Raw genomic sequence first — 24356 nt, 5'->3', positions numbered from 1 at the left:
AGCTCCAGACAGGTTTTCACAGTATCCTGCTACATTTTATGAGTGGAAGAAACTCATCATCTGATCAACCTTTTGCCATATGCAATCCTAGAACATCTTCCAGAGAGTCCTAACCCAGTAACATGGCTTGTACCTCAGCTACAATTTCCCTTTAGAAAGAGAAATACTGACTTGATTTAAAGATTTCCAAGGACAGCAAGACCATCAGTAGATTATAATGTAGATGATACACCTTCACTATTAATGATGTTGCACACTATTTCTAATCAGACTCTGTCAAACTTCAGTTTCTGTATATCAAATCTATGGTTTTTATCTAGACTAGGATTTTCATTGATGACATCTGGATTTTGGGGGGGGGGGGGGGGGGGGGCGGGGATGGGGAAGAGAATGAATTTGGCCTCAGCAAGGACGGGAGTCTCAGCCAGAATGACAGGAAATTACTAATAAATGGAACTATTTTTGCAGGGTTCACCTTTCTTGTGCCATTTAAAAAACCAAGCCCTGAGCATGTAGGAAATGAGATGTTTTGCATTCAGACATGAGGAACATATTTTATGTTTGACTACAACAGCATTTTGAACTTTAAATGTAAAACCCTGGCATGGATTCAACAACGGAAAATCTAATTTCTTTCTTTTCCTTTAGCTGCTTGAAGTTTTAATTTGGTTTTTTTTTGTGGTTTTTTTTTTTTTTTTTTAATGGCCTTGTCTAGTAGCACCAAAAAGACACAGCACAGATAAATAATACAAATGCATAGCTACAAATTTCTCATGGCCTCCTATGTATATTCCTCATAGCCTGGTATTTGTGTGCCTTCAGGAGTACCTACTGTACACTTCAGAAGTATAGAAGCCTGACCACCAAAAAAGCACAATAATCTGCTTATACAGTAACTTTTGTTCTTGTGGGAAAGGTGCAAAAAACTATCATAATCTGTATCTGGCTAACAATATTGGTGATATCCAATTGGTAAAAACTCCTGGTTTTGTGTATTGAAAAATACATGAAATATGCATGTCCCTTGGGATAGAATAGAATAGAATAGAATAGACCAGACCAGGTTGGAGAAGACCTTTGATGCTGGTTAAGAATTTGGTTGTGGCTAGCAAAGAAAGTGACTTTTTCACTTGAATTGCTTTTCTCCCCTGTATAATTGAAGAAACTCTGTGAAGAGGCCCCAAACTTAGGCAGATAAACACAGATAAATCCTTCCCAAAACTGGAGCTAACGAATTGTTTTTGGTTATGCTCCCTGTGGTTTTGGTGTCCTGCAAGCCTTCTTGTGCTCAAGCTATGGTAGAACTTCTGATCCCATGAAAATGTCATGGAAGGAACGGCATTGAGCAAAAATTGATCCGGTGAGCACCCTGCTGGACGTTACCACTGTTCACTGGCTACTCCACATGGTGCCACCCCGACCTCTCAATCCTGCAGTGTCTGCTACTACTAAATATTCACAATCAGATGGGTGATATGGAAACGACAGAATTAGAAATATGGATAAATCTTAAATAAGAATATGTGATTTCAGAGGAAGCAGTAAATTTTAATACAATCTCTGCCTAGCATACTTGAGAGAGTCTTTAAAAGCTGTATTGGCCAATGTTGGAGATATCACAAATGTAGTTTGGGAAATGAAGATACACAAAATTGTATTTCTTCCTGGAAAAATATGACCAGAGAATGACATTTTCAGTGTTCATAATACCAATCCTCCTCTCAATACTTTCTCAACACTGCAATTAATGTTCTGCACTTTGATTTACCAGGCAATGCCAAGCAATGCTAGAGCAGGCCTGTGTTGACCACAGATGCTGTAAACAGAGCAAGTCACTCTGAGCCAGCAAAATCCAAACTCTGTCGGGGCCCACATCTGATCAACAGTGGCATTATTATAATCTTCAACAACTGCATTGTTTATTTAGAAAATCTCTCTCAATCCCTTAACAAATTAGTCTGGAAGCCACTGGGAGGATTAACTTCAGAAATTCTCCCTCAGATCACAATTATGTCTGTTCAAGATGTCACCAGTGATAGACATTTGCATAAGTCATACCCAGCCTTTATTATTAATTGCATTTCCAGTGATTTGACTCCCTTTGGGGTCTGTCTTTTCCAACAGTGCTACAAAATGCAGCACTCAGCAGGGGTAACCATGCCCCAGTGTGAGAGGTGCTTCCTGGCACTGAGTGTAATACCTATCTGAAAATTTAATTGCCAACTACTTTTCCTGACCATTCAGGTTAAACCATACTGGATGGTGTCCTGGGTATTTTCAGGGTAAGGTGTTTCACCTTGGGTCCAATAACTAAAAGTTATGCCTAGCTGGTGGCAGCTATGTGGCTCTTCTCCAAGGAGCTGGCAAGCCCTATTCAGTTGCAGGCATGTGCCTGCCTCATAAATCACCCGCAGTGCTGGCAGTCTCATTGGCAGGCTCGGCAGGGAAACCAAGAGCTGAGCAAACAAGGCTTTCATGCTGGAATGGGAGGCTCCTGCCTGGGGGGCAATGCAGTGGCAGGGTGGCACAGGGAAGCCTGATCTGAGCCGCTGTGTGATGCTCCTGTTCGCCTGTTACTCTTGGGGAATAGGAACACCACAAACCCAGAACTTCAACAGGAATTAGTTCCGTTTATAGGAAGGGGAAGCAGTAACCAGTGTCATCCTTGTCTTTTGGCACAGTTGTCACAATCTTTCACTAAAATGTTGATAGCTGGTGCTTTCATCCACCCCCAAGACAAAGTGACTAAATCAATTTTCAGTACTGAATAAAGAATATATTTCCATTCCAGGTGAATTTGCCATCAGAAAGGCTCTGTGTTTTCAGAAGGAAACAAGATAACCTATCTGTGAGCTCCACAGGCACCTGGTGCAGGGGCACATCTGTCGTAGCCAGGAGGGCTTGTGCTCATCTCTGCAGCAGGCGGTCAAAGGTTGCTGCATTTCATCCCACCCTACTCAAAACAAAGTGCTGCATTAAACTCTCCAACACAGACTAGCACCACTCCCACTGGCTGTGACTGCCTGTGCCGCTTGTGCTTATGCAAGGGGTTTAAAGGGCAGGTCCTGCCTGCTTTTGGCAGAGGAACACAAGTAGCTGCTGAGCTTCCAGGTGCCCAAAACCATACCAGCATGCAGCCCTGTCAGTCTCAACATTTAGGGTATAGCTGTGTCACCCCCACAATGAGTTGTGGCTGGATGAAACATGGCCCCAGGTGGCTCTTGGGTGGACCTGAGTTTTCCAAAGGCAAGTTTTGTGTATACATCCTCAAGTCTTTCAGAAGTGTTCTGCCTCTGGCCACTGGTAGGCACAACACAGGCTCCCAGAATAAAAACAAAGGCAGTGATGAATGTTAGAGATCTGCTATAAAGATAATCCTAAAGATAATTCCAGTAATCAGTGGCAGGCATAATGCATGTAAGTGTATGAGAAAATGCATGGCTGTGCAAGACTGAGCCCAAGAGCTAAAGCTCACCATGCAGTCAGTTGAAACAAGCGCTCTGCATGAACAAGGCACGCTCCAGCAAGACACACAATGCGTCTAAAATAAATTTGTGCCATCTTTTCCCTGCAGTGTGCAACTGCCATCCCCACATCTGCTGATGGGCTATGGTGCCCACTGCTCACTCTTACCACCTCTGCAGCTGCCCTGTGAGACTGCTGCTACCCTTGGGAGCTGAGAGGGTTCATTGGCCCTTCTGTCTTTACATTTACCCCCCCTTTTAGAATAGAATAGAATAAACCAGGTTGGAAGAGACCTTCAAGATCATCGCATCCAACCTATCATCCAGCACCACCTAATCAACTAACCCATGTAACCAAGCACCCTGTCAAGTCTCCTCCTGAACACCTCCAGTGACGGCGACTCCACCACCTCCCCGGGCAGCCCATTCCAAAGGGCAATCACTCTCTCTGTGTAAAACTTCCTCCTGACCTCCAGCCTGAACTTCCCCTGGCGCAGCTTGAGACTGTGTCCTCTTGTTCTGGTGCTGGCTGCCTGGGAGAAGAGACCAACCTCTGCCTGTTTACAACCCCCCTTCAGGTACTTGTAGAGAGCAATAAGGTCACCCCTGAGTCTCCTCCTCTCCAGGCTAAGCAGCCCCATCTCCCTCAGTCTCTCCTCATAGGGCTTGTGTTCCAAGCCCCTCACCAACTTCGTTGCCCTTTTCTGGACTCGTTCCAGCAAGTCAACATCCTTCCTAAACTGAGGGGCCCAGAACTGGACACAGTACTAGAGGTGTGGCCTAACCAGTGCAGTGTACAGGGGCAGAATGACCTCCCTGCTCCTGCTGGCCACACTGTTCTTAATGCAGGCCAGGATGCCATTGGCCCTCCTGGCCGCCTGGGCACACTGCAGGCTCATGTTCATCCTACCATCAACCAGCACCCCCAGGTCCCTCTCTGCCTGGCTGCTCTCCAGCCACTCTGACCCCAGCCTGTAGCTCTGCATGGGGTTGTTGTGGCCAATGTGCAGAACCCGGCCAAAAGTTGCCACTGGATTGGAGATTTGGAAGACACCTGGGCAGAAGAGTCTTTCAAGCAAAGAAACTGGCTTGATTTTTGTGCTTCATTTAGAAAAATGGGACCGCCTGCCTCCAAAACGCAACAAACCCAAACTCCAACAATCTTTCCTTTGCATCTCCAAGTCTGCCAGACGTGTGTTGCCTTTTTTTTTAAAAAAAATTAAGGCTGTTGTCCCTGTCTGTTATAGAAAGCCTTTATCCTGAAGTTGCTGAATACCAAGCCTGTTGTAAAATGCTTATTTCTTGGTTAGTGTTATAGTTTAAACCCCAGAAAGCACCTAAGCCCCACACAGCAATTTGCTCACTCCCTCCACAGCAGAATGGGGAAGGGAATTGGAAGGGTGAAAGTGAGAAAACTTGTGTGGTTAAAGACAGTTTAATGGAGAAAGAAAAATGCATGAAAGTAAAAAAACCAAAGAATTACCTGACTACTTCCCATCAGCAAAGTGAAGTTTAGCTGTCTTCAGGAAAGCAGGGCTCCATCATGCATAGCGGTTACCTACTGTAACTCCAAACACCCCCCTTTCTTCTTCTTTCCTACAGTTTTTACTGCTGCTAAGTGTTATATGGCATGGGATACTCCTCTGGTTAGTTGTGGTAAGCTATACCAGCTGTGCTCCCTCCCAACTTCTTGTATACCTCCACTAGTCAGGCAGTCTGGGGAGCAGAAAAGGCCTTGCCACGGTGCAAGCACCGCAAGAAGCTTCAGCCCAAGTCTACCTGAGCTGGCAGCAATTCCAAACCCATCCCCAGATGCCCCTAGCTCTGTCTGGAGCCCAGCAGGACACACAAACTCTGCCCAGCAGTGCTGGAGAGCTGCCACTCAGATTACAAAAACAAAAAAAAGGAGTCGCTGAGGTCTCCCCAGATATGGAGCTGGCTTTTTGTGCCCAGATGTATGCTACCTTCCAGATTCAATGACCAGTCTGTGGGTCACTACTACTGATCCACACTATGGAGGATCTGCATATGCAGACTCAAAATGGTAACCTCTGCTAGCACTACCAGCACAGCTGTATGGGCATGGTTACATAACCCTTCAGGATCATCTTTGGCCAAGGAACTCACAGGTGAGGGAGAAAGCTGCTTTCCTATTCACTCACCTGTTGCCTGAACAAGCACAAGGGGAGAGCTGCAACATGCACTTGAGGTATGGAAAATCAATTAGAGCACAGGACTTGGCACTGAAACAGAGGGCATTCTGGCATCTGGAAACAGCTTTCAGCTGATGGGTGAGTGAGAGATCCTCCCCAAAAAAGAAAGGTACCAGCAAATGTGCACGAGTGGGCTGAAAGGTAAATCTCTACAACATTAGCTCAATCTTAAGTGAGGCTCAAGCTCCAGCTTGTCCCAGATGAAGGCCATTTAACTCAAGAGAAACATCACTTACCGGAGGTAGGCAGGAGGTTTTGGAAAGCATAAGTGAGTCTGATTTAGAGCAATGTGCTTTGAATTCACAACATACCAATGATCAGCCTTCAGTTCTTTTAAGATTATCTCTAACTGAAGAATTTGTCTGTTTTTCTTGGCAGCTGTCTTCAGGCTAAACACAGGTCTGGGCTCTACTGGGTGGAAAGTGCACAGGGATGGAAGGCAGTAGATCCCTGATAACTGTAACCTGTGTGTTCCAAGAGACTCAAGCATGGCACTCATCAGTATAAAAACATGCAAGAAAGGAATGAAAGAATGGCAGCTTTCTGTCAAATATGAGAAAAAAAACCTTAGCCCAGTTATGAGAAAAGGACAATGTTTGTCCTAAATATCTCATCCTAAGCACCTGTGGGCTCAAGAGACCAGTACAGTGGAGACACTTTCCAAGGCACCCATAATTTTGCACTTCCTGACCCATGGATCAGGAGGATCCCATGAACACACACTGCCTGGTCTTAACAGCTGTTACTTTTGAGAGTCATTCAGGTATTTGTTCACCGCATCCCCCAGAATTACTGTACTGCATGTCAGACACTCAGTGATGTTGCTCTCTGCTCTTCTTACGTTTTCTGTCATTTAGGTACATTTAGGTAAAATTATCCTGTGCTCCCTTAAACAGATGCAGAAGGAGCTTCTGCCTACAGAACAGCAACATCCTTAAGCAACTTCAATGTCATATAGGTATAAGTAACACATAAAATGCACAGTATAAAATATGCCCTCTATAATTAAAGAAACATGTCCATACACAAAACATTTTTATCTTGTGCCAAATGATGAATTCTACCCTGAGGTAAGGAGTCAGGTAGAACATTAACATAAATTTGATGACATATCTCAAATTCTGAACAAAATTGCATTTCTATTAGAAGTTTGAGAGAGTGGCTTGAAGTTTTCACTTAATTAAAAACACCACCCACTATCGGGCTCACTAAAATCTCCTGTCCCAAGCACTGCCTACAACCATACATGAACCTGTCTGTGCAGACAATGTCAGACAGTTAATGTGATATTGTTGATACGAGCATTGTTGCCATCAAACATTCCTCTTCCAAACAAATATCACCATAGCTAAACCTACTGACCATCACTCAGGTTAGCAGGCTGAGGAGAGCCAAAGGGTAAAGATTAAATTCCCTCAGATGCAAACTACACTCTCATGTAGAAAGGAAGCACATGACCAAGGCAAAAAGTTCATTCTGCTGCTGCCCCTTAAGCCAGATATCCTGTAAACAAGCAGCAGGTTGTTTCTATTTTTTACCAGTTTTATTTGTCAGGCTGTTATGTATTTCACTACTTAATATATTGGGTATCTTCAAACACCACTGTAACTTATTTACAGGTTCTATTCAGTTGTGGGTATTACATTCTACATATAAAGATAGTTAAATGATTTAAGGACTGATCTAACATTTCCAATACAGCAATTCAAATTGGAAATACAGCTGCTGTAATCTGTGGTTTTCCCACAAATGGGATTCCATGGCAGATTAGCCAGGTACTCACGACTTGCTCCACTGCCTGGTATCTTCCCAGATGCTGTGACTATAATTTGAGCAGTCCTTAGCTTGGAGAAGGCTAGGGGAACCTCTCTCTTGTTTGCTCCCTTGCCAGGCTGTAGCCTTTTCTGGGATTCAATTCTCTCAGAGCTCTTCCCCTTTCTGCCTTGGTCCAGGTGCAAGGCCTGGATGTAGTTGTTGCCTGTTAGGACAAGTTCTTCAGCTGCTGCTTGGGCAGCATTTGACTCTTGTCTCTTTGTGGTGAGAACAAGGCCCAGGTGTAGGTGGTCTGCTAATGCAATGCCCTTCAGCTGCTACTTCAGCAGCATTTGGCTCTTGTGGCTTACTGGGTGAGAACAAAGCAAGTTGCCTACTTTCTTGGGTGGTTTAAATACTGTCCCAAGATAATTAATGCCCTTTAGTAACACAGAACTCTGATAACTGGACCTATAGGATGGGGCATATCCAAACATGGCCAAGGGCACATACAGTTCACAGCTGTGTCACAAAGTTAATTACATGTAGTATATGTTTATCTGGACCCCAGGAAGTGTCCACATTTGCAAAGGTGCTTACAAGGTTAGTTAGACGTACTACACATTTGCCTTGACCATCTGGACCCTAGGAATTGTCCAGGTTAGCATATTCACAGATCCTTGCCCCATTGTCTGGGCTGGTGCATGTTTTGGGGTTTGACCCTTCAGGACACAGGCTTAAATATTTTCCCTTCCCTTCCCTTTCTTTCCAAAATAACATTAAGAATCCCTGTCTTCTGAATTTCTTACCAATCTATATGCCCTGAGAAAGCAGGGCACATGCAGGTCACCTTTAATTTAATATCTCCCATTGATTTTAATGGATGCAAGGTCAGGATTTCAGAAGGTAATGTGTTTGAGCTAACAGAGTCAGCTAGTAGTTTCCCTGTGTGCCTTCACCCTGCTGTCAGCAAACATCTATACTGGCAAGTAACACTGCAAACAGGTAAACTGATATCTTGCTACTGGTAGTTGACAAAACTTCTAATACATAACTTAAACTAGAGAATGGCTATAAAATACTCATAGTTCACTTCTGCTCTCTTGCAAAAGTTGCTAACTCCTTCCCCTTGGTGCTTTCCCTTCTAGAAATTCAACACAGAGCCAACACTTCTTTAGTACAACATCCATGTGCTTCTCTTAGACATTTCCACTGAAACCGAGCATGTCAGCTATTACCAGGGAAGGAAGCATCCATTTCCATCACTATATAGTAAAAGAATTAACATTGTTTCCCTTCATACTCTGATACAATCAACTTCATTGCGGCCACATTTTAACATGCCTGTACATGCCAGGATTTGTAAGAAAGCATCAAATACTTGAGCTGGTAGAGACTGGTTTGATGCTTCTCTGCAAGCACAGTGACATAAAGCCAGCTCTGGACTCTCCTCTTACCAGCTTGGCTCCAGTGCTTGTCCTAAGCAGTAGGGGACCTTCAGATAGGGAGTTAATTATGAAGCAACATTTTTCAACAATGTTAAAGATAAATATTACCTAGCACATCGCTTCTGGGCTGATTTTACAGGAGTTATTTCTACACTTGCTTCTAATTGCATTATTACCAAAGTGACAGTGCAGGGTGGCAAACTGTGTGGCACATCCAGAAAATGCTGCAGCAGAAGCTTCCCACCAGAGCTGACAATTGTATTCAAGTCACCTACTCCTCGAGTCCAAATTCCAGCAATGCTCAGCCAAATATCATCCACAGAACTGCAGGTGCCAAAAGCCACTCAACCTTTGCTCTTATCTGTCCATGATCACCTCAGATTGCATGAACAGCTTTCAGAGCTGTGAAAACTCATCAACAAAACATTTACTTTGGACTGACATGATTTAGATTATGTATCAAAGCCTGATAGTCACCTTCCACAAAAACTAAAGATGAAAAAGTAACCTTGGCTGTGGTGAAATCTAATACTCCATATGGGAACTATGACATTATGCGAAAGCTCCAAAGAAGACTACACTCTTCTTTTTTCTTTGTAGATGCTGTACAAATGCAGAAAGAAGGAAATCAACAGAACAGTTTCTAGCTTAGTTTTAAAAAAAGATATTTTAAAGAAGCTTAGCACAAAAAGGAACTGGAAAAGAAAGGTGAAGCTAAGAGAGTATCTGAACCCAGTACTTGCTGTGAGCACAACAGGAAATTTTTGAATGGCTGATTATTCAACCTGCAGCACAACATGTCTCACATTTCCAAGGCAGGAGGAAAGAATCCAGCCTACCTCTGCCTGAGGACACAGTGGTGGATAGCTATAATGGCCCCAGTAGCAGGACACACAGCCTGACAGCACTCAGCTGTAGGAGTGTGAATAACAAGAAAACATAATAAGATAAAAGATATGAAAAGTTTGAAATAGCTACATGAGTTTTGCTGTGCAAAAAGAAAGCACAGAAGTGACACAAGAAAGGAACTAGCCCCTGCAGTAAGACTGCAAAATGCCAGCATGCTGCTGCAAAATGCTTGAGTGAGCCAGAGGCGACGAGAAGGGAGTGGAGTCCAGAAGGGGCTGAAGGTGAAGATCAAACACAAGCTGGAGGCAAGGAGGAGGGAGATGGCTCAGGAAATCTGCAGTGTTTGAGTGAAGCAAAGGGGCTAAGTAGTGATGTGCTACACACCAAACACCATTGTAGAATTTTGGAAAGAGTGTAAGGATGCAGTAGCTGCAGAATAATGGGAGTGCCTCATTTACGCAAACTCAGGAGTTTTGGGTACTGCGCTATTCAAACGTGTCTTAGCTGTGTCAAGTTTAGACACAGCATCCCATTTATCTTGGCAGAACCAAAATCCCTAAATTATCTGTGTCATTTCAACCTCACAGAAAATTTACTTCCACCTTTATTAAAACATGAAGTAGCCAAGGAACTGCTTTACAAACAAATACCAGCTGAGGCGAAGGCTTAACCCTGCTTCAGGGTGCGGCAGGCAGGCCTGCAGAGCTGCCTCCAGCTGATGCTGTCCTGCAGTACCCATTCCTTCTTTCATTAGGGGAAATCTGTTGCAATATATGCAATTCTCAAGACATGCTGGAAAGTCCTGAGAGCATGCTAAATACTTATCAGTTAGCATATCCTACTTGTGCCAGTAACTCAATACTGTCAGCTCCCCTTTGCCAGCCCAACTCTAACCATTCTGGAATAAATACTGCTAAGGGGAAGATGATGACCTCAGTCTCCAACATGGAGAGTAAAGGGCACAGTGCTGCTCTCCACATAGTGACCCTGTTTTTCCTCAGTTTTATTTCACATGAGTGGCAAAGACAGTGAAGTCAGTGGTGTTTCCTGGCATGGGCCCTCTGCTCTCCCTCCCTGCCCCGAGTTTCCTCCCATGTAGTGGGGACAGACTCATTCCCTTCAAAAAGCTGGAACAGAGGAAGAAAATTATGACAGGGCACACATGTTAACGATAGGAAAACACCAGCTGGTAACATGGCTCATCTACCAGTCTGCTTGAACAGCAGCATGATCTGAAAATGAGGCAGAGGTTTATTTTTAACATCCATGTCAGATCTCTTTGCCTTTTAAAGAGCATCCTGGAGCTGCCCGAGCTCCTTATCTGCTTGGCAGTGCTTCAGCAAGCTGCTCCAGTGGCTGTTCCTGCAGCTTGTGTCTTCCCCACCCTGTTCATCTAGGAGCTGGAAAGCTGTAGTATCCCTCTGCTGCCTTGGCAAGTGCTATTTCATCCGCTAGAGCAATTCACTAACAAATATGCAAACTATGGAAGCATGGCATGCTGCAGTTTCTAAGAAAGAGCCTCACAGTGTCCACAGACACATGCATGGCAAAGCACCAAGTTTTGCTTTCATTCTCTGTGCTTCAGATAGCAGAGAGTATATAAAGTACAGAACTTGCAAAGTAAGTTTTGTCTGTTTGTTTGTTTTGTTTGTAATATAAAATAGCTAATAAAAAAGTTTTTTATTTCCTCAATAAAATATCCTTAGGCAAAGAGACCCTATCTAGGAGTCCAAAGAAAATTTTAAACCTCCCATTCAAGCTGCCACACAAACCATGATGAAAGGATGCAGCGCTGCGAAATAAAGAACTTGCTGATCATATTAATCCTTCATCTTCCATTCAGCTTCCTACACCAGTATCCTGTTTCCTTTTTAACAGTCAACAATGCTCCTCTATTTCTTTATGTGGTCCCCCATAATGCTATCATGTTGGACTTAAAAGCAATGCTTCTCAGTAACCAAATAAATTCTTGAATTTTTGTTAAAGAGAAAAGCTCTGACATCTATCTGTAAACAGTGACACCGAACACCCCAAAAGCCTGTTTGCTGGTTCTCCATGAAATGGCTCATTTGCACAGAGTGCCCACCTTTGGTTCAGTCAAAGTGAGCCTGCTCTTGTCAGATACCAGGGGTGCATCTGTGGGATGTGGACCCCAGAGTCTACCTTTGAGTACCGTGGACTGTGTGCAATGACACTTTTTGCATTTCTCTTGAGTATTTCTTTATATAGCTGATAAAAATTGATTTAGTAAGGTAGTCCCTGGTTACTGAAAAGTGTTGCTCATTTAATAACTAGTTTTTTTCAAATCAGAGAAGCTGTGCTATCAAAACTTGTCATTTAACACAAGAAAAGAGCATTACACGGAAGAATTTTGCTTTGCTTCAGAAAACTCTGCTGTAGTGGTTTGTAGTTACTACACTGAAGGTTCTTGCACTGCATAATTCTTCAAAGAGATCCAAATAAGTGAATCAGTTATTTTAGATACAGTCACACTTGTGAGGGTTTAAAGAACTGAAAACTAGAGTAGTTCCAACTACCTGAAGGAAGGTACTAGGTCTGAGTTTGCCTTCCTGAGACAAAACTCAATAGCCCTCACAGGGAATTTTTGTTCTAGGCAAGGTGAGCAACACCAGTATTATTTGTGTGGAGCTGTAGCAATGTGCCTGGTTAGATAAATAAAATCCAGGCCATCTGCATACATCAGGTCAGAGATAGATGACCAGCACCTCTATAACTTTATAAATAATAGCATTATCACCAACATAATCAGTCTTACCTTATTGTAGTACTGCACCTGGACCGAGTGCCATTGCCCATCGCTGACACCTCCCGGAATGAACGGTGCCACCGTAGTGGTTGTCTCCCCTGTGAGGGCAGGCAGAAGGAAAAAATAAGTTAACATCACTGCAAACTCTGCTCTGTACTAAACTGAAATGCAAAGAGACTATCATCAGGCACAGGATGCAGCTGTCCTCAACATGGAGGAATATGGATTTTCCTCCTGTGAAACAGTAAATATCCCCAGTTTCATGGAAATATTTTAATGCACAAATACAAAAATAGCTTCTAGCACATTCAGGTGAATTATGTTATTTTTTGTTATGCTTCTGTAAAGTATGGTAGCAGATGCATTGGGTAGATACAGCTATTGCTGAAGTCATTGCCCAAAGGAAAAAGGTATATAAATTTTTCTGCATTTCTACCAAAAGCAGAAAAAAAGATGGATTTTTCTTTTTTTTTTTTTTTTTTAATATGATGAGTATTCTGCCAGGACATTTTGTCAGTGAAGGGAAGCCTACTCCTTTTCAGAGATGAGAAAGAAAAATCCAAAAGTCCTCTAGCACAAAACACATGACACCTTGGTCCCAGCAAATTTTTACCAGCGATTAACAAAAATTACTGACAGTCTTTCAGTATTTAAATTTGAAAGTAAGTCCTTGTCACTGCAGCTGGAAAGCTGGAGCTTTTAAGCCAGGTCTGAGTCAGCAGAATTAGCTTAGTAACCAGGCATATCTCTTCTGAGGTAGCAGCTAAACTAACAGTTATGTTGAAGGTATATAAGAGGCCTGGCCCAGAGAAGAGATTGGTAGGTTATTATTATTTTTTTTTAATGTCTGGGAAAGATGTCCAAATAAGCAACAGGAAAAATAACTTCCTCCTTTAAGCTAACAAAGTCCATAGTATTGTTGAGCTGCAAATGCACCTTCAGCTTTCTCTTAGCAAGCAGTACTTGAACCTGTGTGAAGTATTATTCCTGCATCCTCTACTCTCCTTGAACTGCCATCCTATATATACTTCTGTTATTTAAAAAATATGGATTTCAGCTTAGCATGTTTGGCATCTTGCTTTGATGGTTTACATCACCTAGTGATAAAAGATCTACAGTAAAAACTGGGCCTTTTATTTAGCTAGGAAATTTCTTTAAAAAGGAAGGTCACTGCCCTCATATCCAGCTTCGCATTCTGTGAAAAAGTTGTTGCGACAGGTAAAACAGTCAGATCAGATGGCCAAAACTTGCACTGTTCATTAAAAGCCACTTAAAACTATAAAGCATAAACCATTCTCCTTCCAAAGAAAATACCATTTGTAATATACAGGACCAGACCTGCTCTCAGGTGCAGCAGTGCAAATCTAAATTTAGTTTCACGTATTTTAAAGGAGTTCTTCCACATTTAAATGCATATAAGTACAAGTGGAATTTATTTTTTTCTCATTCATCCTCAGGGTGCCTTCCAAACAATTTGATTCAAGTTTAGACAAGTGGAGCAGAGCTACAGAAGAAAGCACATCACTCCAACTGCAGCATGTTATTTTATTACATAAATCCATTCAAATATCTGCCTTAAAATCTAATTTGGACAACACTGAGGTAATAAAGGGAAAATGAACCCAGGTATCTTCAACCCGAAGGGCCCCTATATGCACTTAAGCACTGCTGGTAAATCAGTAGGGTCACACAGGCCTTTAATATGGGGTCTGAGGGCAGTGACCATCACTGGTAAGGAGTGTGTAACAATTACATGGGCTGGGCCTCTGCATCTGCTGCTTTACCGCATGCAATGTCTTATTTTCCACAAAATTAAGAGTCGTCTAGAGCCTAGATGTTTATCCTGAATACAGATAATGGGAAATAACAGGATTATTTTCTGAGTTATTTGCCTGATACACAAGGTACAAACATCACTTGACCTACATGTAACCCCACTTGACCCATACAACAGCCCTTCCCAGCTAGAAGTTGTCTGCCCTGCTGAGATTTAGTCCAGCCACCAATACCTTCCCACCAAACTCTCAGATCTGCTCCCAGGCTGAAGCAAAAATGCAAGTGGTCCACCAAGAGGTACTCCAAGAGCCTCAGCAAGCCTGCTGAAGTCCAGTGGATGATTAATGGTGGCTTCAATGTCCATCAGTCATGCTGTACAACTGTATGCTAACAGCTTCACCTGTTGCTCCTGTCATGGCAATTAGGACATCTGGGCATGAGTTTCTGGATGAATATGGAGCTTTTTTAATTTGGGAAACACCCCCCTGCTGAGGGCTTGCTCTGATCACGCTTTTGTTCGGAAGAGCTTTGTCACTGCCAGGACTGATTTTTTGGAGGAAGCCTGTCCCCTGGGAGAAGGCCACGGGAGCAGAGATACATGCCATTCCGAACTCCACTTGTCAAATTTCCCTCTCTGTGGTCCCTGAAGCACTAAAACCCAGTTGCATTGTCCTAGTGAAGAAACTAAGCAAACACCAAAGCCTTAGTTTCCGGTTTCCTAGCCCACCACAGCAATGAGTGGTCAGCTAAGTTCTTGTAAATTCAGTTTCTGTTTACAGCTTCTTCTAAGAGGAGATGCTTCTACAGTGCAAAAGTGCATTCCAGCAATAGCACTGCTTGTCACCAAGTGCTGCTGAAGGGCAGGCAGTTTTCACTTGTCTGATGGCTTTCCCTTTGGCTCATGTGTATTTTTTAGATAACGTTTGCACACCTACTTTCACTGATGCCATAGTGTAAAAATACATAAACACACGATGTTTATCACTGTGATAAAATGAAGTATCATTTAACCAAACACTGACTCAGAAGCCAACTTCCAGGCTAGTGCCAATGTTTTATAGTAGTCATAAATTCTGGCTATAATAACTGATATGTTGACAATCTCCTGCCTGTAACATCAAGTGTAACCACCATAAACTGCTACAACCTGGAGTCCCTTGCAATACCCTGCATCAGTTGTTCACTCTACAATTTCAGCCAGTTACTCAATTATTGCAGCAGCAAATAGCTACATAAAATCATTAAAGTGCATTTCTAAACAGCTTGAGAGGATCTCCTCATGACAAGCAAAAATACTTGACTTAGCAAAACCTCACCTGCAGAGAACGTGAGCTGGATCTGCTCCTCAATGATCTCCAAGGCAATGAAGTCGTGCTTCTCATTAAAACGCCCGTTATAGAGCAGAAGAGCATCCCTCTCCCTGGTTGCAAACCTAGAACGCAGGGGTAAGAGGTTATTTCATACTTAATGGCTTATGAATGACTGATGGTCAAGTTGCCCAGAAGAAAGAGAGCATTGTATTTAGCAGAAAAACAAGCCTTTGAATCTTCTGTCATAAGATTATAAAACTAGGCATCAGCCACAGGATAAATCTACTCTTTCACAATTGACAGAAGCAAGAAAGATGGAAGTTAAGATCTACTCTTCAGAGATCTACTGTGGATGCTGACCCTCACAAGGCATAAAATTAGGCAGACACATGTTGCAGCACGAGTACCTGACACTCAACAAACAGTAGCCCTTACTGCACTTGATAAACAATCTGAAAGCTAGAAAGCTTTTTCACATCAAAGGGGGTATATTTGCTACCTGCTTGCTGCCTAAATGCTACAAGGTACAAGGAGAGTCATCAACTGATTAAAAAGACCTGGTTGGGGAGGTAAGGGGAAAAGATAAGAGTTACTTTAATAATGCCATGTAGACAATCAGGGTTCATCAATCAACAGGTCAGTCAACTGGAAGAAGGAACATAAACACTGAAATGAGTCCACTAAATCAGCGCCAATGAATGTTTTTTGGTTTTATTTTTCTTGTGCTTCTCATGTGGGATGTATCACACCTTCCCTGCAGAAAGGCAGGCTTTTTAAAAAGCCTGGGTTTTTTTTGTTTTGTTTTGCAAATTTCTGTGTATTGTGTGCATTTTATAATTTTTAATTGAATCCTATTATCTTTGGTGATTTACACACCGAGCTTTCATCTACTTAGAACTGCAATTAAATTATTACAATTTACATAAGCATTTTAATGAAGATTATATTAAGAGAGAAAAAGAGAGAAACCATGGGAATTTCTTGTGTTTCCAAATGGCAGTGTAGTCTTATTTTGTATCTTAAACTTCAGGAAGTATGCTTGATGCAAATTAATCCACAAATGAATTCCTACAAATGAATCAAATGCTGAACAGTGTTAATGAAAACTGCCGTCCATGGACAGAAGAAACCATTCTTGTGCCTATCACACCATGTATACACCATGCAAAACTCCCATGTGGTGCAACAAAACTTGCATTCAGCAAATGTGAAACAGTATTTTAGAACATCACTGAAGTAAAAAAAAAAATCAAGATGAAAGAGTATTTTTCAACAAAACTTGTTTGTAAGACATATTTATGTTGTGGATCACACCAAACAGATCTTTCAGAACAAAGAGCCTGAATCTGAGCTACATGAAAATGAGACTTTTTATTCCATACCTTTATTGATATTTTTGAAGGAGAATGACCCATTCTGGTTCAGAAAAGCAGAAGTAAAAATGCTGACCTTTCCAATAAAATACAAACTGCAAAGAATGGCTGTTACAGTCCATCAAAACATCCTATTACTGTTTTGATTGCTTTTAATCAGTCTTGGAAGTAAAAGGCGAACTAAATTAATTAAGACAATACTCTTCAAATATTTCAATAGTATCAAAACACTGATTTCAGTTTTCGCTTTTCACCTTCAAACATTTCATCCAAAGGCACACGGTTCCTGTAAAACATTTCCCAAGATTGTATTTTTCTATGGATAACTGTTTCATCAAAATGTTTTGATGAGATCTACTCAGAACATACATGAGTAAAAGAAATAAGAACAATATTCGTGATGCTTCTTTAGTGGGCAGAAAGATTTAGCTTGATTACAAAAACAGGCACCTTAGGTCTGTTTGAATATATTATTATTTTACTGATATGGTTACAATACTCTACCAGAAATTTAATTATTAAAACACAATTTACTAAAGTATTAAATTATTTAGTTCTTTTTTACATTCTTATTTACTCTGTGTGGGGTCAGCTCCATTCTTTGGCAGTAGTCAAAAAATTCTTTAGTATCATACTAATACTACTAATAATGACAGCATTACTGATTCTGAACCTGCGTATTTATCACCAAGTGGGGAAAAAATACTAGTTTTTTTTCCCAGAAGTGACATTTTCAGTCTCAGGACACAGGAAACAAATTACATTTTTTCAGAGAAATTTGAATTCATAATGAGAAAATCTCTCCACTCTCATGGAGTGAAGGAGTAGGAAGTGTTGGAAGGAAGCCAGGAAGATGTAAAATGCTGGAAGCAAAAAGACATACCTGGTCAGTAACATAAATACTTTAAAAAAAAATAAATTAAAAAATCACATTTCAGTCATGAGACTGCACAACACAAACATCCTGCTCTCTGCTAGGAGAGGGTCGTGAGTCACTGAAGGCTGACAGCTCCCAAATCACAAATCATTGTCTAGTCAAACTGCTAATTCTTGCTTATCTGCACATTATATTTTCCATTATCCAAAAGATAATAAAAAAAACAAAGAAATAACAAGTGTAAATAGAAGTGAAGTTCAGGTATGAAATGAACTGAGCAGTGTTTAGCTCAGATGTCACCTTGGTTTTAAAGACAGTGGAGAAACCCCTATCTTACTACAGTTGTTTACTGCTTCTCAATAACCCCTACAGAGACTGTTTAAGACACTTTAACTTGAAGCACACTACAGTCAAAGACCTCTTCCTGAAAGCCTGAAAAATGACACCACGTGTCTGAGAGGACAAGCCAAGGGTAGTGCAGGTAATTTATGCTGGCAGCCAGCCCAGACCGCTCTTTTGTTTGCACTCACTGTAGGTCTGACAAGTCCAACAGAGCCTTTTGCTCCTCAACTTTTCCACACACTAAGATCTAATGCTCTAAAACAATATTCAGGGGCGCAACTTTTCCTTGTCTCAGCTTGTGTGCAAACCTTACTTTTGCTTTCTGATTTAACCAAAATGTCAAGATTCCATAAAATTTCAGACTTTAGGATTAAGGCAGATAAAGGATAAAATGGAAAGAAGCTGCCTGGCTCCTGACACACATAGCCCACCAGGTAATTAGTGGATGCTGGATGGGATGCATGCCTGGTGGTATCCTTCATGATCATTTTCTCTGGACAGATGCACAAACGCGTGTCACTGCAGCTGTTGTACCTATCAACAAAACCCTTTGGGGTTAAGGCTGACATATTTTGTGCTATTTACTCACAGCCAACCACAAGGGACAACCAAAGTTTGATTGTAACTGGCTAAACTGTGTGAAAGCTGCAAAAACCCTATCTGAAGAAGAGGTGTGTGTGCACCTGGAGCTCTGGTTCTACATCAGGCAAGTCCTATGCCTGACCCAGGAATTCTCTCCAGAAGAGGGTTTTTTGCCCCTGGGATGTATAGGCTAGAGGAAGAGAGCCCTGGTTCATGCAGTGCGGCTGCCATCATTGCTCCCCTTGCCTGAGTTCCCCCATGAGGAAAGTTAGAGCCATCCCAGGAGAAGACTGTCCAACATGGGGATGAAGCTGGTCATGTCTAGCTGCTGGGACTGGACCAAAAGCAAGAGCGATTTGTGGAGTTGTGGTTGTCTCAAGCCCAAGGCTGGGAACCAATAGAGAGCAAGGGTCTGAGGACCAGCCTATGCTTGACATGGCCTGATGAGACTAGGTCCTCTCTCAAGCTGGGAAACAGGAGAGAGGAAGAGTGCTCCCAAACAAGCAGCGTGAATGGGTCGGGTTTGAAGCTGGCCTGAAACTCAGGAGGCTGGAGTGGCACACGTCACTCACTCTGACACCTCTCCAACTGAGGGCTGTTGAAAGGTGGCCAGAGAGGTCCTGGTATCCCTTCTCCCTATGCCATAGTCCGGCATTGCAGCAGAGAAAGGTCAGGAGTTCACACCTCAGCAGAATCAAACACTTTCAAACAACATGACTCCACCCCAATGGCAGGACTCACTGTCAGAAATCCCTCAAGAGACCTCTGCCCTTCAGCTGGTGATGATATTTAACAATATTTCTCAAGTGAAGAGAGCCCTTTCCCAACAGGACTTACATAAGTGAGACGGTGAAGTGGAAGCGCTGACGCAGCCCCTTGAAGGTTATGAAAGACTGCGGTGGGAAGCTCCTGGTGGTCATCTCACAGTATGGCCGCTCATATTCACCCGGAGGACACTCGCACTTGAAGCCCCCAATCAGCAGGTTCACACAGGTTCCTCCATTCTTACACACCCCTGGAGCACAGCGGCCGGAGCGTGCGTTCACCTCACAGTAGTCTCCTGCAAGGGAAGAAGCAGATGTCAGGGATGAAGACACCTCACCCCAGCAGCAAGCTGTGGCACTCAGCTACCCAAGTGTTTCTGCTAAAGGTTATGCTTCTTCCAAACTTCTCCACCTGATCCACTTTGCATTCATCTTTCAAGTCCAAATTTTCAGGAGGGTGTGGCATACAATTTGCTGAGCAATCTTCTTGGAAATATCCAACCAGGAGACATGGCATAGACAGATGGTCAGTGAGGTGGATCGAATATTGGCTTGACAACAGAGTTCAGAGGGTCATCATCAGTGACACAGAGTCAACTTGTAGGCCTGTGGCCAGTAGTGTTCCCCAGGGATAGGTATTTGGTCCAGTTTTATTCAATATCTTTATCAACGACCTGGATGAAGAGATTAAGAGTACCCTCAGCAAGTTCACTGATGACACAAAACTGGGGGATATCAGGCTGTGCAGCCACCCAATATGACCTGGACAGGTTGGAGAGCTGGTTGCAGGCAAACCTCATAAAGTTTAACAAGGACAAATGCAGGGTCCTACATCTGGGGAAGAATAACAACAAGCATCAGTACAGGTAGGGGCTGCCTTGCTGGAAAGCAGCTCCATAGAGAAAGACCTTGGAGTGCTGGTGGACAGCAAATTTGCCATGGGACAACAATGTGCCCTTGTGGCCAAGAGAGCCAATGGTACCCTCAGGTACATCAAGAAAAGTGTCCAGCAGGTCTAGGGAAGTTCTTGTACCTCTCTACTCTGCCCTGATCAGACCACACTTGCAATACTGTGTCCGGTTTTGGGCTACCCAGTTCAAGAGAGACAGAGAACTGCTGGAGAGAATCCAACGGAGAGCCACAAGTATGATTAGGGGACTATGAAGAGAGATTGAGATCCCTGGGGGCATTTAGTCTTGAGAAGAGAAGACTGAGATGGGATCTCATCAATGTCTATAAATATCTGAGGGGTGGGTGTCAAGTGGATGGGGCCAAGCTCTTTTTGGTGGTGCACAGTAATAAAACAAGGAACAATGGGTTCAGACTTGAACACAGAAGATTTCACCTCAACATGAGGAGAAACATTTTTACAGTGAGGGTGATGGAGCACTGGAACAAGCTGCCCAGGAAAGCTGTGGATTCTCCTTCTCTGGAGACTTTCAAAACCCACCTGGATGCATTCCTGTGTGGATTACCCTTTGGCAGGGTGGTTGGACCCAATGATCTCCTGAGGTCCCTTCCAACCTCTAATATACTGTGATACTGTGAACCACATTGGCCTCAGTTTTCAGATTCCTTGACTGTTTACATACCTGGTGATAAATACAAAGCTCGCCTATATGGGAAGAGGTGACACCACCAGTTAAAACCTCACATGCTCCCTTCCAACCAGAGTATGTGTAGATTGCTCTGATCTTTCACTGTGGGCTGGAAATTGTGTAAATGAATAAACAGGTAAATGTTTGTGCTTTGCTTTGAGTGGAATTTGGCTTTGCGGCCCATGGCTGTAGCAGGTCATGGCCATGGCTGAGCTCACAACCACACTCACAAAACATTTATAAAAAGAATAAGCAGGATACTCTTGATATATGCATTGCTTCCACCTTTTCCCATGCATGCATCCTGTAGGTAACAACCATTTTCTGAAGCCTTCAAAGATGAAAGCAGCACTGCAGAGGTTACAGACTGTGTAATGCTTGCTGAAGCTGTTTTCCCCTCAAATGCTTCCTTTATTCAACCCCGAAGTCTGTATTAAAATACATCAAATGCACTATTCAAAAGTGAAGTGTCTCAGTTTGTATGTATATCATAACTTTTCCTGCACTTGCCCAAAATCTGATAGTGAGTCACAATTAAAAAAAAAAATCATAGAGGATATTCACTTTAAAATACCTGCTGTGGTTGGGACAAAAGCAGCTGCTGAATTAATGATTGTACAGAAAGCTAAACCCTTCTATCGGCGTTACAGTATCACCAAGGTTGGAAGAGACCTCAAGGATCATCAAGTCCAACTTGTCACCACAGACCTCCTGACCAAGTGCCACATCCAATCCCCTCTTTGAACCCCTCCAGGGACGGTGACTCCACCACCTCCCTGGGCAGCCCATTCCAATGGTGAACGACTCTCGCAGTGAAGACCTTCCTCTTCACCTTGAGCCTAAACTTCCCCTGGCACAGGTTGAGACTGTGTCCTCTTGTTCTGGTGCTGGTTGCTTGAGAGAAGAGACCAACTCCCTCCTGGCTACAACCCCCCTTCAGGCAGTTGTAGAGAGCAATGAGGTCTCCCCTGAGCCTCCTCTTCTCCAGGGTAAACAATCCCAGCTTCCTCAGCCTCTCCTCATAGGGCTTGTGCTCAAGGCCTCTCATCAGCCTCGTTGCCCTTCTCTGGACACGCTCAAGTGTTAATTAGTTAACATTTATGTTTTGGCATGCATCTTCCTAAGACATAAAGCATCTTCAGATACCACAGGTAGAACTGTTCAGGGAAACTGAAGATGCAATATGTAGTTGAATTTTACCCAGTAACAATGTCTGACAAATGCAGAGCAGAACTACTTAGAACAGCCAGTTGAAGGAATGCATTTCCAATAGTTTGATATTTGCACCATTACTCGCTACTTGATTATACAATTGTATTAGCACAAGTACAGTTAAAACTGTGCAAATGCATCCCTAGATGAAAGTAAAAGCAGTAGGAGTTGTGGGCAGTGACTCACATATAAAGAGAAATGAAACCAGAAAGTTTTGTTGCAGTCATTGCCCGCACGGCTCTATTCCCACAGCTTCCCACAGCAAAGCCGCCTGTGCTGGGCATCAGCCTGCGGCCAGGACTGGTGCTGCGTCAGACCTGGATCTGCACCTCCTTTCTCTGTCAGGCTGTAAACTGCAGTAGTTTGAAGCTGGTTTAGCCTCTGCCTCAGGGATAGTGATCTCTGACACAAGGTGAGGTGGACAGCCCAGCCTTTTTGGCTCTTCAGCTTTGCTGCCTTTCTCCTCTTGCATCAACATTATTTGCCTGCAGGCAGGTATGATATACACTGGTAAAATGTAGAAGCAAATACAAGAGTGCTGTGATCATGCAGCCAGGCAAATGCTGGCTCCATTGAGGTGGGCTCAGCTCTGGTCTTGCTCCATGGTCCCCATGATGAGCAGAGCCATTTTACAATTGCCTCCTGGCAAGTACATTTGTGAGTATCTACTGGCAAACAACATACTGGGATGTTATCATATATTTAAAAAAGGATGTAACACAAAGCACAAGGGAGCTGAAAACATCTCTCTATAATAATAGCTCTCACAGTTAACAAGAGAAGCATGAAATGAATCTTTCCCATCATCCTAGAGGGACTGCAATTCAAAACCATGGAAGTAATAAACCACATAGCCAAGAGCTTCACTTTAAGCCTGTGCTTAGAGCTTTTCTCATTCAGCACTGATGTTCCTGTATTCTCACTTTAACACCTTAAGATAAAATGCTGTGAAAACCACTTGATAATTATTTTCCTGTTTCCATTTATCAATTCTGAGTATCAGGTGAGATTATGTGATACACTTCCTTTAATACTTTTAAATGCTCATGAGCGTGCTTCTTTTGGGAGGAACTGTATACACCATTCCAGGCAGAAAATTTCCTCAGTATATTGAGTATGCCAAAGCATGCACACGCATCAGATGCTCTGAGAGGCGCTCCAGAAAACACTTGGTGATCCACTGCATAAGTGCAGCCAATCCCCCTTAATACATACACACATCTTGTGTATCAAAACTCTTAAAATGGAAACCCACAATTCCTATAGAAAGACTAAGCAGAAGTTTGTCACTTCAAAAAAGTAATAGGATATCTTGTGAAATAACTCTCCAATTCAGAGAGGAAGGCAATTTTCAAGGCTTTCTTAAACCAGAATGATCTATCTGGCAAAAGCAAACAACATGCAGGCTTGAATACACAGGGAGAAAAAGAAGAGAGCTAAAAGGAGAGATTCCTGGCACTGTAGTACGCTATGCAAACGCCATGGCAATACGGAAGCAAAATATAAAAGACTATGCTGGAAGTCACGGATGGTTCTGCATTAATTCTATGATATAACAAGAATGTATACAGACCATTTATTTAAATATATACAGGCATAAAACTAAGGGGGAAAAAGGATACAGAAAAGTTCTACTGAGTCATGTTTGCTACTGATTTTCATTTTAAAGCTTAAAGAAGCAATAAAATAAAAAGAAAGGTACTTCAACTTTAAATAAGATCCTTTGTGCTACATTCATTAAGCTGTAGCCATAGCATCATTGATATCCCAGCTCTTTAGTCTGTAATGTAAATAAGAATGTGTATTGGATGCACATTCTTTGATGTTGAATTTTCATATTTTATGTATAGTTACATATTTAAGGACTTGAAATCTCTACAGTAACTCCAAGACATCACTCCACTTCAAGGCACAAAGGACTGAAAACTCTTTCACTACCCTTTTTTTCCAAAAGTGCCTGGAACTATTTAGAAATGGGGCATTTTTTGCCTTATGGAGTACCCATCTGAGAAAATATTCAAAGCAGGGC

General features: G+C 42.6%; 1 protein-coding gene across 1 annotated transcript in view; it reads right to left on the bottom strand.

Moving 5' to 3' along the window:
• CELSR1 (cadherin EGF LAG seven-pass G-type receptor 1) overlaps positions 1 to 24356 on the bottom strand; it is a 171073-nt gene that overhangs the window by 59328 nt on the left and 87389 nt on the right. The window contains exons 3-5 of the mRNA XM_068166429.1: positions 19591 to 19813; positions 15586 to 15701; positions 12503 to 12591 (exon numbers count right to left, since the gene is read on the bottom strand). Coding sequence (XP_068022530.1) covers positions 12503 to 12591; positions 15586 to 15701; positions 19591 to 19813 — 428 coding nt within the window. The remainder of the gene's footprint in view (positions 1 to 12502; positions 12592 to 15585; positions 15702 to 19590; positions 19814 to 24356) is intronic.

Source organism: Melanerpes formicivorus, unplaced genomic scaffold, assembly GCF_026170545.1.
Source record: "Melanerpes formicivorus ecotype bairdi unplaced genomic scaffold, bMelFor1.0.p_v2 SCAF_3, whole genome shotgun sequence".
NCBI classification, from domain to species: domain Eukaryota; kingdom Metazoa; phylum Chordata; class Aves; order Piciformes; family Picidae; genus Melanerpes; species Melanerpes formicivorus.
Note: the sequence above shows the minus strand (reverse complement) of the source record. Positions and strands in the feature narration are given on the sequence as shown.